This window comes from Dermochelys coriacea, chromosome 1 (genome assembly GCF_009764565.3).
Source record: "Dermochelys coriacea isolate rDerCor1 chromosome 1, rDerCor1.pri.v4, whole genome shotgun sequence".
NCBI classification, from domain to species: Eukaryota; Metazoa; Chordata; order Testudines; family Dermochelyidae; genus Dermochelys; species Dermochelys coriacea.
In genome coordinates, this window is record NC_050068.2 from 286,307,291 (window position 1) to 286,322,267 (window position 14,977).

General features: G+C 42.3%; 2 protein-coding genes across 11 annotated transcripts in view; one reads left to right on the forward strand and one right to left on the reverse strand.

The window, feature by feature from the left end:
* Positions 1–399: 399 nt before the first annotated feature.
* THAP2 (THAP domain containing 2) lies at positions 400–11,657 on the reverse strand. Of its 3 annotated transcripts, none has more exons than XM_038390457.2 (5): positions 11,526–11,657; positions 9,507–9,702; positions 4,102–4,858; positions 1,830–1,898; positions 400–738 (listed from the first exon to the last, which is right to left on the reverse strand). In XM_038390457.2, exons 1-3 carry the CDS (start codon positions 11,594–11,596, stop codon positions 4,481–4,483), a joined length of 645 nt encoding a protein of 214 aa, XP_038246385.1. In that variant the 5' UTR covers positions 11,597–11,657; the 3' UTR covers positions 400–738; positions 1,830–1,898; positions 4,102–4,480. The 3 variants fall into 3 exon arrangements, with proteins under 3 accessions (XP_038246385.1, XP_043349308.1, XP_043349317.1); XM_043493373.1 differs by having other exon boundaries at positions 11,430–11,596; XM_043493382.1 differs by lacking the exon at positions 4,102–4,858 and having other exon boundaries at positions 11,430–11,596.
* A 191-nt stretch (positions 11,658–11,848) lies between these two features.
* Positions 11,849–14,977, forward strand: part of ZFC3H1 (zinc finger C3H1-type containing) — a 62,662-nt gene continuing 59,533 nt past the window's right edge. For all 8 annotated transcript variants that reach the window (XM_038390446.2, XM_043493366.1, XM_043493353.1 and 5 more), the window contains exon 1: positions 11,849–12,623. In XM_038390446.2, coding sequence (XP_038246374.2) covers positions 11,849–12,623 — 775 coding nt within the window. The remainder of the gene's footprint in view (positions 12,624–14,977) is intronic.

Here is a 14,977-nt window from a genome sequence, read left to right on the forward strand (position 1 = left end):
TCTCTCTCTCTCTCTCTCACACACACACACACACACACACACACACACTCGTTCCTGCTGATGCTGTATCTGTTCAGTGCACAGGATTTAGTTCTCCAAGACTATCAATCTGGCACTTTTCACAAGTAAAGATTTTAATGTAATTCATGAATTCAGCATGGTTTTAATTTTTATAATTTTTGAATGTTTGTTCCCCTTGTTCATAAAGGATTAAAAATAAAATTAAAATACTTCAAATGTAGCCAGTTGCATAGATGAACAATTTTCCTTCAGTTGATACAATCAATGCTGGAATTTTATATAATTCAGCTTAGCACATAAAAATATTCATATAGCAAACATGAGGATGTGTAAGACAAGCAGTAACTACATTTCTCAGAAGAAAATTTCATACACCAGTTGAAAAGTGACATTTTTATTTGAAACTAGCACAATAATTATAAAAAACATAAGCACTTTGTCAAAATGATCGTACAAGACCTAAGGTTACCTGTTACATAGCATGGTGTTTAATGATTAATTATGCAGTAAGATGGATTTCAAATAAAACCTATACTCTGTTCAAAAACTAATACAAAATAAGCATTTGGTTTATAAGTCTACATGACATTTTTGGAAAACAGACTAACAAGTATTGCTTTTGTTATGACATAACCTGCTCCAGAATCCATCAATAAATTGAGGTGAAGACCAAAACCTTCTTTGGTAGAAGTGACTGGAAAAGGAGAAGGTAGAGACCTATAATAAAAGGTAAAGGGCTAAATATTAAAAAGGAAATATGAACAAAAGTGTATTGTATTGTGTCCCTTCTTCAAAAGCTCATGCAAAGAGATTGACCTCCAGGGAATACAGCAAAAGAAGTTAAGCAGCTGGCATGCCAGGACCACAGTCTATCATGCTGACCAATATTAAGTCGCTGTTTCCTTGAGCTCCTTTATCTGTCTGTATTCACCTTTGGCCTCTTGTCTTATAGTTAGATTTAGACTAATTGGGGTGTGAACAGTCTGTGTGCGTGTTTATACAAATACCTAGCACAACATGATCCTGGCCCATGACTGGGGTCCTTGGTATTACCACAAGTTAAGATGTATCTAATGGTAATTTGCCATATACATTAGTTATCTTTACATTTGTCTCCTTTTCTGATGTGTGGAAGATCTACTACTATTAAATTATCCAATTTGACAAACAAGTCTTGTCTTTATTGGAACTTGACACCCAAACATTATCAAGATTGAGACATTATTCCACTGTTCACACCACTGATAGAGAGTCTCCTTATTAAGATCTGTAAAATACTAAATTTGCCATGATTTACATAATCAGCATTTGAAGTTGTGATTTGAGTAAGTTTGTACCACTACTTTAAAGAGTAACAACCTACCTCAAAAAGTAGGTTGAGGCAGGCTTTTTAAAATCAACTATTTTTGTGACTCAGTGCTCAAAGGAAAGAACGAGATATACTCACCAAGTAGGATTAAAAACAAAACTTTGCTTCTGAGCAGTATAAGCAGTTATGTGCCAAAAAAGAAAAAAAAGGGTAAGCACCATTAGCATAGGATATTTTGAAGAGTGTAACTAAGTTCCCTTTTCTTCATGTGACAACTGCCATCTTCTAATTGGTGAAAAAAGGAAAGTGGGGGGAAAAACAAACACATCTCCCTTCCCCCAGCTAACATGTTCCTCCTTCATAAAAGGCAAGATATACATTTATTTATATATTGAACTAGCTTAAAATGTGAAAAAAGCTGGAAGAGTACAGGTAGGGTATACTGCTTAGCCACTTCTGAAGTACTACTTTTTATATCTTTTACTTAAAAAGCACTTACCTTAATAAAAGATACAGCAAAATGCCTGTAGTATATACTTGTATGAAACATCTCTAAGATGGACAATATCTAAAAGAAAAAAAGTACAAGAATTCATTATTAAGTACATTTTTAAAAGAAATATTTCTTTTGAAGCTTTATTACTTATTTGCATGTACTCTCATCTAAAGATAAACTTATGAATGATTAAAAAAAAAATCACTTTAGGAGAAAATGGTGAATATCCCAATATAACAAGCTATACATTTAGTTTTCATGACAAATTTCAAAGGGACATGGCCTTCTTGCAAATCAAGCACCACTGGATTGATCTCTGGGCAAGATGCTTAAGGAGGTCTAGTTATATATTCCGTTGATATCCATCACTGAAATCTTGTTGCACCATCAAAGTTTTTGATACCCATGTGCTCACTGGCCATGTAATAGAATTCCTTGGTACATGCACTTTGAAATTCATTACTCTTCCATTCTAATAATACCTCCATATCAATAATGCCACTGAAACCAAACCAGCGCTGCTGGAGGGGACTGATGGGTTTGGCTTCAAATATCCTCATTTTGGGTCTTGTCCTGCCACTTCATATAGAGCAGCTGACAAAGACTGACATTTTTCAATTCTCATAATCTGGTGTTCTTAAGGCTTCCTCAGCATCCACAATTCATTTCTGTATAAGAGAGTTGCTTTAACTGTGGCTCTATAGATCCATAGCTTCCTCACAAGCCTGATGTCATAGCCTTCCCACAGAGGCCGCGGAAAGGCCCAGGACATGGCAGCAACTGCTGATACACAAACGTCCACATATTTCAAGCATCCTCCAGCACAGTCTAGGGGGCTGCCCAAATATTTGACAGATGCCACTTGCTTGATGTCCCATCTAGAAAGATTAATACTGAGCTATCTGGAGCTGGAGGTTGTGGTCAGGGACTTAGTTTTATCCAGATTAATAACCAGACCAATATGTGCTACTATTTGCCCAACCAGCTTAGTTTAGCTTTCCACCAACTCTTAGGGCATGCTACAGGAGTCCTTGTATATAACTTTTATAATTGCAATTATCTTATCAAAAAGCCATATGATTTTAACGTTTTGAAGAAAAGCATTATGGAAAGTAACTGAAATGCCTTCGTGAAATTGATGAAAACAGCAACTATCTTTAATCCCCCTTCTCATCCCTCCATTCTCCCATGCCCAAATAAACTGTTGGAGCATAAATATCTGATCGATGCAACTTCAGCCTGCCCTGAAGTCCCACTTCCTCAAAAGCCAGTCTTAATCTGTTGACAATTATGTTCATTTTTCATGATACTGACAATAACCTCTATAATTATTCAGATTGACAGAATCACCTTTCTTCAGGATTGGTACATACTATTGCCTTTACCCAGTCATCCAGTAGCTCCTCCTGCTCCCATACCTTCTTGTATATTTTCCTAATAGCACTGATAGCACTTGTCGCACTGATTTTTAGCGTTTCAGCTGTTCTACTGTCTATCGTTGAAGCTTTCCCATTTTTCAACTTTTTCACTGCTCTTTCTGATTCTTCTGCTAATGATGGTTCAGTGCTGACATCCATTCTGACTTTCAAGACACCGTTCGTCTGGCATGTCTAAAATGCTTGCTTCAGCACTTTGTCAAAAATGTAACTTCTATACTTTCAACATCACTTTGACATTTGCTGTCAGTTCACAAGTAGCCTCTCTTGCAGTTTGTGTTGTTAGCTTGTGTTTCCATACAACTTAACCTTTTTGTATATGTGCACACATGCAGCACATATATGTATATGCACATATTTAGCAAATTTCTGTAACAACCCCTCATGGAAATTGCTCTCTATAGTGTCCTGATGCCAAAATGGCAGACCACAGGTATCCACGTGATACAGGACCTTAGCTAGGGTAACACTACAATGGCTGTGGTCTCCGGCATCACCCTGGGCAGCTGCTATGGCAGCTCCTGGGACAAGACAGAACTCAGTGGAAAAGTCTCATTTTCTTTGGGAACCTCCAATGAACCAGAACAAAGTAAATGCTGCTCCTTTCTGGGCTTACTAGGCCACTTCTCCCCAGCATGTCCAGCCTCTACCCCATGACTTACTATGGATCCTGGACACACACAGAGACCTCTGTGGTCTTGAGTGATGGTGCTGGAGGTACTTAACTGTGAATCTCAGAGGTCTGAGGAACTGTGGGCCGGTGTTCACTAGTAAAACATTTCTATGTTTGATTGTTAGTAATACAAAGTGGTGATTATTATTCTTAAAGTAAAACTTACCTGAATAGAGCATGTGTTCCATCAAAAACTGGTCCATTTCAATTACTCAGATGTTCTACAAATTAGACCAAATCAATCAACCAAAACCACAATCCTCAATTATTTAAAAAAATGAAAAGATGGTTAATTCACAGTTTTTGCATAAGGCACTCTTATTAACTGATTGAAAACTTACTATCACAATCAAAAGACTTGTGAAGTTTTCATTAGTAATAGATGGGTATTTGCAAACAATTAAGCAGGCATAAGAACCAACGTTGTCCCTCATCACCACAAGAATGTCTTAGAAAAACATATTAATTAGGCTGGATAAATTTTTTGGCATTATATTCAGTGTAAATTTAAATTTTGAAGTCTAGCTTTAAAATTGGCAAAGCTGTTATAGATGGTCTTTCTGTTCCTGTAAAATATTTTTGAAATCTTCCAAGGGAAGGTTTCTTAAGGCATTTGGTAAAATGTGGTCCAATGTAACTCCTGGCAAAATATTATTTGTTTCCAAGTTTTTGATGAGGCAAGTCATTTCTATCCATCTTTGTGTGGCTCTACGTTCTTTTTGAATGCAGTTCTTCATTCTTCTTCTCAAGCTTGCTATCTCCTTTTCTAACTTAATTATCCTTTTCTTGGCTTCCATGGGGCTTCTGAAAGCATAACTGTGTTCAAGTAGTACTTGTCTACAGCTAATGTTTGTTTTGAAGTTAGATACCCCTTCTGGGGTATAAGCATCTTTCTTCTTCAGAATATTTCTTGACATAGGTGTCTGTAAATAAAACGACAGGAAAGAAAATAAAACCTGAATTTAATCATGGCATTATGCAAGTTTATAAAATGCCAAACTTCAAATTAATCTAACCTGTAATTACTACATTTCTAGACATTCAAATATAAGGAGCCTGTACATTTTGTGTAAATATGTATTATTGCATTTATAATGAACCCCCCATAAATGTTAGAAGGTATCTCACTCCCTACTCCCTCTAATCTAATAAAGCATGATATTAGAGAAAGACAGATCCTGATCATTTACATAGATCCACAATGTGCAAGATGAGAATAGGAAGAATTGTTCTTTAGGAAATGGATAGAATGGAAAAATTAAGAAAAAATATAAAAGTTGTACAATTTTCTCAGTTCCAAAATAGTTTATTGTAGCTTTTTTTCTGTGTGAGCAAAAAACTGATTGCAATTAAACCTTTAAATAAATTTAGGCTGTGAAAAAGCAGTAAGCAAGAACAACTAGTAATGCATAAATAAATCATACAATAAAGTTTTGATTTCTGAAAAATAAATTAAGCCTCATTTGGCTAGATTTTATCTGATGTCAAGCAGCTATAACTAGGATTTATTAAAAAATGAAAACAAAACGAGCCAATTGTAACTGCACAATGGTCCCTATTTTTATTCACAGTAATTAACAGGTGCCATTTCTTACAATTTCATTTTTCAGAACAGAACCATACTAAGTCTGCAGTAACTAGGTACATTTAAAACGCACAGTTTTCTTATTAATTTTGAGTCAGCTGTCCAATTTCATCCATGCTAAGGCATTTTGCTTATGAACCTAAAGATCAGGAATGCCTAAACCTTGATAGAAAAAAAAAATATAACCAGGACTATGAAAGAAGCAATACTTTTCACAGTTTACATATTTTTAAAAGTGTGGACAGGCCTCCATTAGAATTCCTCCTATTATATGTTAATTTTATTAATCAACATTGATTGGTTTAAACCAATGTTGTGATCTTTGCTCATTAGTAAAATAAAGCAGATTTTTGGGACAGTTTAAAGAGACTTTTCTGCATAGTAGCTGTTGGCTGCAGATGTATGCAGATTTGTTGTCATCCTTTAATAAGAAAAATATTTCCACAAACATGTGCTGCTGAAATCGTGTTCTTTGCATGAATTTGAATATGCAGGCAACATCCAGGGCGCAGAACACAGAACAATTCCTGGCTTCAGTACCTTAAGACCTGCGCTTTCTTGTAGTTTAAACCATTCCATTTGCACTTCATTGAGAATTTCCTCAGTGTCAAAAACAAGAAGGATCTTGCAAGACAGAGAAACGTCCTTTACTTTTATATGCTTCAGCAGCAACCAGTTCTCTTTCAAAGGCACACAGCCAAATGCAGCTAGCTCAGAGAAGCTCTTACTCTGCAGCTTCAAATTTAAGTCACAAAATTGAACTATAATAACTATTATGAAACAGAGATTAGAGATGTTCATCTGTTAATTTCCCCTTTTTATGTATGAATTTCTCAATCAATTTCTCTCAGAAGGAAAAAAATACCATCACCAAAATAAAATACCATATAATACAATACAAAACTTTTCAATTGCTCCCGTACTTCATCACCTTTCTATAAAATGCATGAGATCACATTGTTTTCAAAACTGATGCTAGTGTTAGTAAATTTTCAGATTTCAGAGTAGCAGCCGTGTTAGTCTGTATTCACAAAAAGAAAAGGAGTACTTGTGGCACCTTAGAGACTAAAATTTATTTGAGCATAAGCTTTCGTGAGCTACAGTTCACTTCATCGGATGCATCTCTGCACCTGTAAAAGAGGCTACTTCTGTAAGAAGTTGTTTTAACACTGCAACAACCAGTGGTTAGCCAGTGGCTTCCACCATTTCAGTGGTGTAACTTATGCTCAAATAAATTTGTTAGTCTCTAAGGTGCCACAAGTACTCCTTTTCTTTTAATTTTCAGAGTAGCAGCTCATTCTAAAGCCCCAATTACTGATGAATAAATTGCTTCTTTGCTGAATAACACAGCGATAAGTAATTTGAACAGACCATCTCATCATCTGTTTTCATTACTCCAAACAGCTCAGATACTGAGTGCAGCATCAACTGTAATCCCAACCACTTATTCATAAATTCACAGATACTAAGGTCAGAAGGGACCATTCTGATCATCTAGTCCAACCTCCTGCACAGCGCAGGCCACAGAATCTCACCCACCTACTCCTATGAAAAACCTCACCTATGTCTGAGCTATTGAAGTCCTTAAATCATGGTTTAAAGACTTCAAGGAGCAGAGAAGCCTCCCTCAAGTCAACCATGCCCCATGCTACAGAGGAAGGCGAAAAACCTCCAGGGCCTCTCCAATCTGCCCTGGAGGAAAATTCCTTCCCGACCCTAAATATGGCAATCAGCTAAACCCTGAGCATATGGGCAAGATTCACCAGCCAGATACTACAGAAAATTCTTTCCTGGGTAACTCAGATCCCACCCATCTAATATCCCATCTCAGGGGATTAGGCCTATTTACCCTGAATATTTAAAGATCAATTACTTATCAAAATCCCATTATCCCATCATACCATCTTCTCCATAAACTTATCAAGTAGAATCTTAAAACCAGATAGATCTTTTGCCCCCACTGCTTCCCTTGGAAGGCTATTCCAAAACTTCACTCCTCTGATGGTTAAAAGCCTTCGTCTGATTTCAAGTCTAAACTTCCTGGTGGCCAGTTTATACCCATTTGTTCTTGTGTCCACATTGGTGCTGAGCTGAAATAATTCCTCTCCCTCTCCTGTATTTATCCCTCTGATATATTTATAGAGAGCAATCATATCTCCCCTCAACCTTCTTTTAGTTAGGCTAAACAAGCCAAGCTCCTTAAGTCTCCTTTCATAAGACAAGTTTTCCATTCCAAGGATCATCCTAGTAGCCCTTCTCTGTACCTGCTCCAGTTTGAATTCATCCTTTTTAAACATGGGAGACCAGAACTGCACACAGTATTCTAGGTGAGGTCTCACCATTGCCTTGTATAATGGTACTAAAACCTCCTTATCCCTACTGGAAATGCCTCTCCTGATGCATCCCAAAACCGCATTAGCTTTTTTCACAGCCATATCACATTGGCAGCTCATAGTCATCCTATGATCAACCAATACTCCAAAGTCCTTCTCCTCTTCTGTTACTTCTAATTGATGCGTCATTTCAGCCCCTACTTCTACATTCCCTCAGCCATGACCACAGCATATAGTGCCATCTTTAAACTACTAAGAAACAGCAGATGTTCATGGCTTTCAAACATCAAGAACAAATAGTTGTAGAATGTCAGTGCCAAGGTGGATAAAACAAATTAATTAATGTTTTAAATTAAACACAGGGTTTATTTATTTAAAATTCATTTGAAATTGACAACCTATTTTAAAGCCTTACATGTACTTTTAAATTATTTTAATAGCTTAACAAAAAAGTTATATTAAGCAATCCATGTTTGCTGCTGAAATTTTAAAGAAAGTCACACCACTGAAATGGTGGAAGCCACTGGCTAACCACTGGCTGTTGCAGTGTTAAAACAACTTCTTACAGAAGTAGCCTCTTTTACAGGTGCAGAGAGAATATTTTCTTCAATTCAGTTTAACTAGTTAAGTTCAATGTCTTGTGCACTCAAAGTTGAGATACTGACCGGGAGTTGAAAAAAGCAGGAAAGCTTGTTTTCCAATCTATAAATAAATACTATGAGCATAGGTGCTGACTCCATAAGCCAAAGGTGGGCAAACTATGGCCCGCGGGCCACATCCGGCCAATGGGACTGTCCTTCTCAGCCCCTGAGCTCCTGGCCTAGGAGGCTAGTCCCTGGCCCCTCCCCTGCTAGCCCCTGGCCCCTCCCCCGCAGCCACGCCGCTGCACAGGCAGCGCTCTGGGCGGCAGGGCTGTGCAGTCATGAAGGGCACTGCGGCAGCATGTCTGGCTCCGGCATGGCTCCCAAACATGCTACTATAAGCGGCATGGTAAGGGGGTTGGATAAGGGGTAGGGAATCCTGGGGGGCAGTCAGGGAGCAGTTGGATAGGAGATTGGGTCCTGGGGGGGGGGGGCGCAGTTAGGGGCAGGGGGCCCCGGGATGGGGCAGTTATGGGATGGGGAATAGGGGTAGGTTGGCTAGGGCAGAGGTTCTGAGGGTGGCAGTCAGGGGACGGGGAGGAGGGGGGGGGTTAGATAGGATGTGGAGTCCTGGGGGAGAGTTAGGCGCAGGGGTCCTGGGAGGGGGCGGTCAGGGGACAAGGAGCAGGGATGAGTTGGATGGGTTTTAGGCAGCAATGCATTTATAGTTGTCTGTGTTTATAAAGGGACATGATCTCCATTAAAAAAATAAAAGATTATAAAATCACTAGTGTTGGTAGGGAAACAGGAGTATGAATAGTATCTGAAAGTACTTTTTTAATCACATTTTTCCATTTAAAAATATTTGGATTGGTGTGGATGACATGCTACAGTGTTATGACTGTAAAATAAGGCAAACTGTTGAAGTAACCTTTTGTTTGAGTTTATTTTCTTTAAATTTATGTAAAATTTTGTACGGGATGGTCACTTGAGTGGTTTTTTTTTTTTTTTTTTTTGGTAATTGAAAAAATCCAGAAGACTTCAGAGAGTGACATACATTCCAATAACCTACCCTGACTTTTAGATGAGCAGGAAAATCAAAAATTGTAGGAACAGCATCCATTCTAAGTCGTCTAGTTTGTCCAGTTAAGTCAAAACAGGAGGATTCAAAATGCTTTGAGCAAAGAAAAGTGTGTTTGCCTGGCACAAAATTATTGCGTTTTACAAGACGTATCCATTCCTTTCTTCTCTTGGGATCCAAGGGAAATCTAAGAGAAAAGACAATAGAAATAATTAGATAAGATATCACTCGTATTATTTATACAAGTATTATTTTGGCGCAGTTCTATGGGCTGTGTTATACAAGAAGTCAGAAACAAGACGAGGAGGGTGCGGCCCAGTTGATGCAGCGGAAGTAAGTTGGTGCAGCGACAACTGGGCCATGAACCAGAGCCTGCGTCAAGAGGGGTTGGGACAAGCCAAGAGTAGGGCTGGGAGCTAAGGTGGAACATGGGCAGGGCTTGAGCAGCCTGAAGTCTGTAAAGTCTGTCACCACTACCTGAAAGCGGTGTTCCAAGCCATAAAGTCATGTTGGGCTGACCAAGCTACCATGTCTCCTGTGAGGCCGGTATATGCCCTGAGAGTCACCAGACCAGCTCCTGGCTTGTGGAACGGCTGAGCTGAGCATAGGACTGACTCACCACTGCATATGGCTTAATGAGGCTCTAGTTCAGGGATGGCTCATTACCTCACCATCAGTCCCTTCTGGCCTTGACATTTATCAAGTCTTTTTTACTATGATTGCAGATAAACAATAATAAAGGGTGGAAAAAAAAAAAAACACTTCAGGGGAAAAAGCACAATCCAAATTCACTTTGGGAATTCGGAGTGCTATTGTAATATAAATATAAAATAATAAAGGGAACAAAGCACAAACTTAAAGAAACCCATTGCAATTCATCTTTACAAGCAATACAAAATGACAATGTTTCCCACAAGTCGTAGTGTGACTTGACGGGTCTGTGCATAGAAGTTAGCTTCCACATACTAAGTCCAAAAAACACAAGTGACTGAACTAAGATTTAAATATGACTGATAAAGGAGTTTTTAAAATGGGGTTTGTGCCGCCACCTTTTTTTTTTTTTGCTTCTATGCATAAGTAAAGTCTAAAAGGTTTAAAGAAAAGGAGGACTTGTGGCACCTTGGAGACCAACACATTTATTTGAGCATAAGCTTTCGTGAGCTACAGCTGTAGCTCACGAAAGCTTATGCTCAAATAAATGTGTTGGTCTCCAAGGTGCCACAAGTCCTCCTTTCCTTTTTGCGAATACAGACTAACACGGCTGCTACTCTAAAAGGTTTAATGGTCAAATGTTTAAATATGTATTTTATCACAAAAATACCAGGAATAATATCTGACCTTCCCTAGTGTGGCTAAAGGGCTGCTTGGGAGTCTCAGAGGCGTATGCTCAGAGTTCACCCCTTGTCCGAAGAGGTGAGGGTGCTGGCTCTTTAACCAAGGCATTCCTTCTCCCCGCCGTTAACTGGACTTTAGAGTTGAGAAGATGACAAAAGAAACAAATGGCAGCTTTGGACAGGACTGACTTATACTTTCTTCCTTTCGCAAAATGCTCAACTTTCCTTCTTGTTATGGGGCAGATCTGAATTTCAGTGCAAAAAAGCAGCAGGGAAGAAAAAAAAAAATCCTGGTCAAGCTTTTGAGATCTTGGTTCCAGGCTATGGAACTATAACAATAGTTACCCGGAATTCACTTCTTGGAAGGGATCGTCTGACTGGCTCAGAACTCCCCAAAGCGCAGGCTAAACTACACCAGCACGGCACCGACGGCCCGGAAGGGGCTGGACCGCGTCTACACGGGCGACTGGGATGGGGAGACCCCTAACCGCAGCACACAGACCGGGGGGGCAGCGGCGCGCTACAGCCGGCTCTCACGGGGAGGACCGCGGGTTAGAAAGCCGGAGGCAAGAACACAAACCCGGCTTCCCCAGCCACGGGGGGGGGGGGGGGGGGGGGCCGGGAAGCGCTCGGAGAGCCCGGCCTAACACTCCCCCCACCCCCACCCGGGCGGTACCGGTGGAAGCTGACGTTGACGCTCTTGTTGTAGACGGCGGCGCAGCCCGCCGCCGCGCAGCTGGTCGGCATGTCCCCTAACAAGCGGCACGCCGGGGAGGCTCGCTCTTTCCCTTTATTAAGATGGCGGCGTCCCGCCTACTCCGTCCCGTTCCTTCACCAACATGGCGGGAAACGCCACCGCCCTTGGAGACCGTTATCCACCCCCGCCCCATTGCCGGACGGCCGGGCTCGACTCGCTCCCGGCTTTCTCCTCGATAACGGACGCTCCCCGTCTGCTCGTCAGAACTACAACTCCCATGATACAACGCGCGGCCCCTCTCTATGACGCCATCTACCATGGCTTCCCTCTCCTCCTGCGGGGGGGTGAGAGAGGGGAATTCTCGCGAGAATAGAGCTGGCGGGGAGGGGGGGGATCCTGAGGACAGACGTGGTGGGGAACTTTTGGGGCTGGGCTACTCCGGAATCGAAAGCGCTTGTGCCGCTGCGAACCGCTCCCTGCTTCTCCTGAGTGCCTGGACCGGGCCCATGGCAGCGGCCACTGCCCCCGCCGAGGCGGCGCCGCTGGAGCCTAGCGGCCTGTCCCCGAAGGAGGAGGGGGAGCTGGAGGACGGCGAGATCAGCGACGATGACAATAACGGCTCCGAGCTCGCCAGCGGCCTCATCAGCACCAGGCCCTACTCGAGGCGCAGGCCGCCTCCCAGCCTCCGCGGCGGCGCCTCCCTCTCCTCCTCCTCGCGCCGCTTCCCCCGCTCGCGGCACCAGCCGCCCCCAGAGCTCGGCCACCTGCACAGCCACGGCGGCTACCGGCCCAAGGAGTCGTTCCGCTCTCACCCGCCGCCACTGCCTTCGTCGCGGATGCCTCCGGGCTCCCACTCCCACTCCGACTCTGGCCCCAGGCTCTCGTTCTGGGAACGCAGCCACAACGCGCTCGATCGGTTCCGCTTCCGAGGCAGGCCTTACCGCGGCGGGGGCCGCTGGGGCAGGAGCCGGGGTGGGGGAGATCGGGGAAGCAACCCCCCCGGAAGGCCGCCGGGGGGCGGGGGAGGACCCGGATTCAGCTGCGGCCAGGGCTGGAGGGAGTCCTCCCCTCGGAAGTGTATCCTTGTGCGGGACAACAAGGGGAGACGGGGGGGGGGGGGGAGAAGGGGCCACTTCCCACCGCTTGGGACGGGCCTGGCAGTGTCCCTTGTTTTCCGACGGCGCTGGGTGACTGGGACCCGGCTGTGGGGAAGGAGAGTGGCGAGCCAATCTTAAAGGCCTCTCATAAGCACTTCGAACAGCACAACACCCGGAGCGTGCTCCAGTTCATATCTAGGGGCTGTGCCTCAGGGTCGCATTCCCCAGGCTGCATGAAGAGGAGTTGTGTGAAGCTGGGTCACTGGTGCGGATGGGCTCTGTTAGGAGCAAAGCCTGAAGGCTGATGCAAAGCTCAGTGGGCTAGGTTCCATGTGGCCTTGTCCTCCCCAGCCCGACAGGAGACCTGCGAAGCAGGTCAGCCCCAGGGAAGGGAGCCTTAACCTAAATACTTAGACTAATTATCTGAGCAGTAAAATTCTAAAGTTACTAATTTTGCCTCTTGGGCAGTGATGAATTCAGTACATCTCCCAGTCTGCTTTTAGCATTGTCAACTGTAGCGTGGACTTGTGACTTCTAATCTTGGTTGTTGCTGTGCTTTGCTTTAATTCTTCTTTCACTGGGAGATGTATGCATAGCGCATATATTAAGCCCAGTGTTGTCTGATATGGTCATTTGAAGTAGAGTCCTGTTTGCTCTTGAACAGTTGGTTGGTCAGGCAGTCTGGACAATGCCTTAATGGTTCTTCCTATGGCAGGTGAAGTGGCAAAATCAGTGAGGAAACTTCTCTCGCTTTAAGTTGGGTAGGTCTTTGTTTTGGTCTACAGCAGGAAAACCACGCATTGGTGGAGAGTCAGGAATGGGTCCACTGAACTGGTGTGCAACATAGCTTAAGTGTAGATGTGATAAACTGCATCAAGTATGCTTTCAGAAACTAGTTAAAACCTGTTGTCCCTCACTGTAATATTGAAAGCAGTTTGTCATTGTCTACGCTTTTAATTAAGTTATGTACATCACTCACTCAGCGTTACTCACACTGGTTATAAGCAATGGATATTTTTCTTAGTGAAGCCAAGACTTGGGGGGCTTGAGACCTGTTTAAAAGATCAGAAAGAGAAATCCCTGTTATTTCAAGTCCAGTTAATATTTGAAGATTGTTAGCCTTAACATAAGATTACATTTGGAGTGAGGGGAGTAAGTGTTATAAGAGCAGCCTTAGTTAACTGTTTAACTTCATACATTACCATCAGAACATTACTTGAATCTTATCAATATTTGTTTAATGGGAAAATAGAGAAAATGTGACTTGTGCCCAAGATCATGTAGTGAGTCTCTGGTAAATCTAGAGATAGAATCTTAGGCTATGTCTACACTAGAGATCTTACAAGCGGCATAGCTATCCTGATGCAGCTGCGCCACTGTAAGATCTCTTGTGTAGCCACTTTGTGCCGACGGCATAATTAAACTACCTCCAATGAGCGGCAGTAGCTATGTTGGCAGGAGAAGTTCTCCCGTCGTCATAGCGCTGTGCACACTACCACTTATGCCAGTGAAACTTATGTCTCTCAGGGGAGTGTGTTTTTTCATACCCCTGAGCGACATAAGTTTTGCTGACATAAGTGGTAGTGCAGACATGGCCTAAGTCTCTTCGTTCTCATTCTTGCTCCGTATACTAGAAAATGATGACTCTTCCTATAATTATTGTTTTGTGTGAGTAGTACTGTAATGATTGTTCTAGATGAGCCTTGCAAAACTTATTAGCACCAGCATAAAACTTACTTTTACACTCTTTATGATACAGAAACTAATGATATTTTATTTTTTAAAAGAGATAACAATTGAGAAGACCCTAACCCTGCTTTACTGGGTTTTAGACATAATTTATTGGTAAACATTACACAGGAGGCACTAATGTCATTGCTGCTTAATGAACTGAGATTTTGAAATATCATTCATACTCTAAAGTAGAAATAGGATTTCAAAATGAAATGCTTAATCATTTTCTGTGCTTACCACAACTTTTGTCACATGCCACAGTTGATATTACAACACACTAAAATAGTGCAGCTACCTGTACTACTGTTGGTATTAATGGAGTGAGGACTTCTGGATGCATGCCTTCAGCAGCAGTCGTCACTTCCCTGCTAAGAGAATTATGTGATAGTCTACACTGCAAGTGGACAGATGTGTTAGTGGGGCTCTTATCAGCATGCAAAAAATGCTGTGTGGATGTTGCAGCCCTGGAGAAGGCTTGGGCCAGCCACCTGAGCTCAGACCCAGACCTGAGCCTCTGCCCATGCCACAATGTCCACAAGCTGTTTTTAGTATGCTAGTATGAGTCTGTCTACATGGTCTGGGAGGTTTGCTCCCAGCTTC

Bases quoted from the DNA above. Each gene is read 5' to 3' on its own strand.
- THAP2 (XM_043493373.1), bottom strand. From the start codon at position 11,596: ATGCCGACCAGCTGCGCGGCGGCGGGCTGCGCCGCCGTCTACAACAAG. The intron at 9,703-11,429 runs GTTTGTGTTCTT...CTTTTCTCTTAG, and splicing joins CCCGTGGCTGGGGAAGCCGG to ATTTCCCTTGGATCCCAAGA. The intron at 4,859-9,506 runs GTAGGTTATTGG...TTTTATTTACAG, and splicing joins CTGCTCATCTAAAAGTCAGG to ACACCTATGTCAAGAAATAT.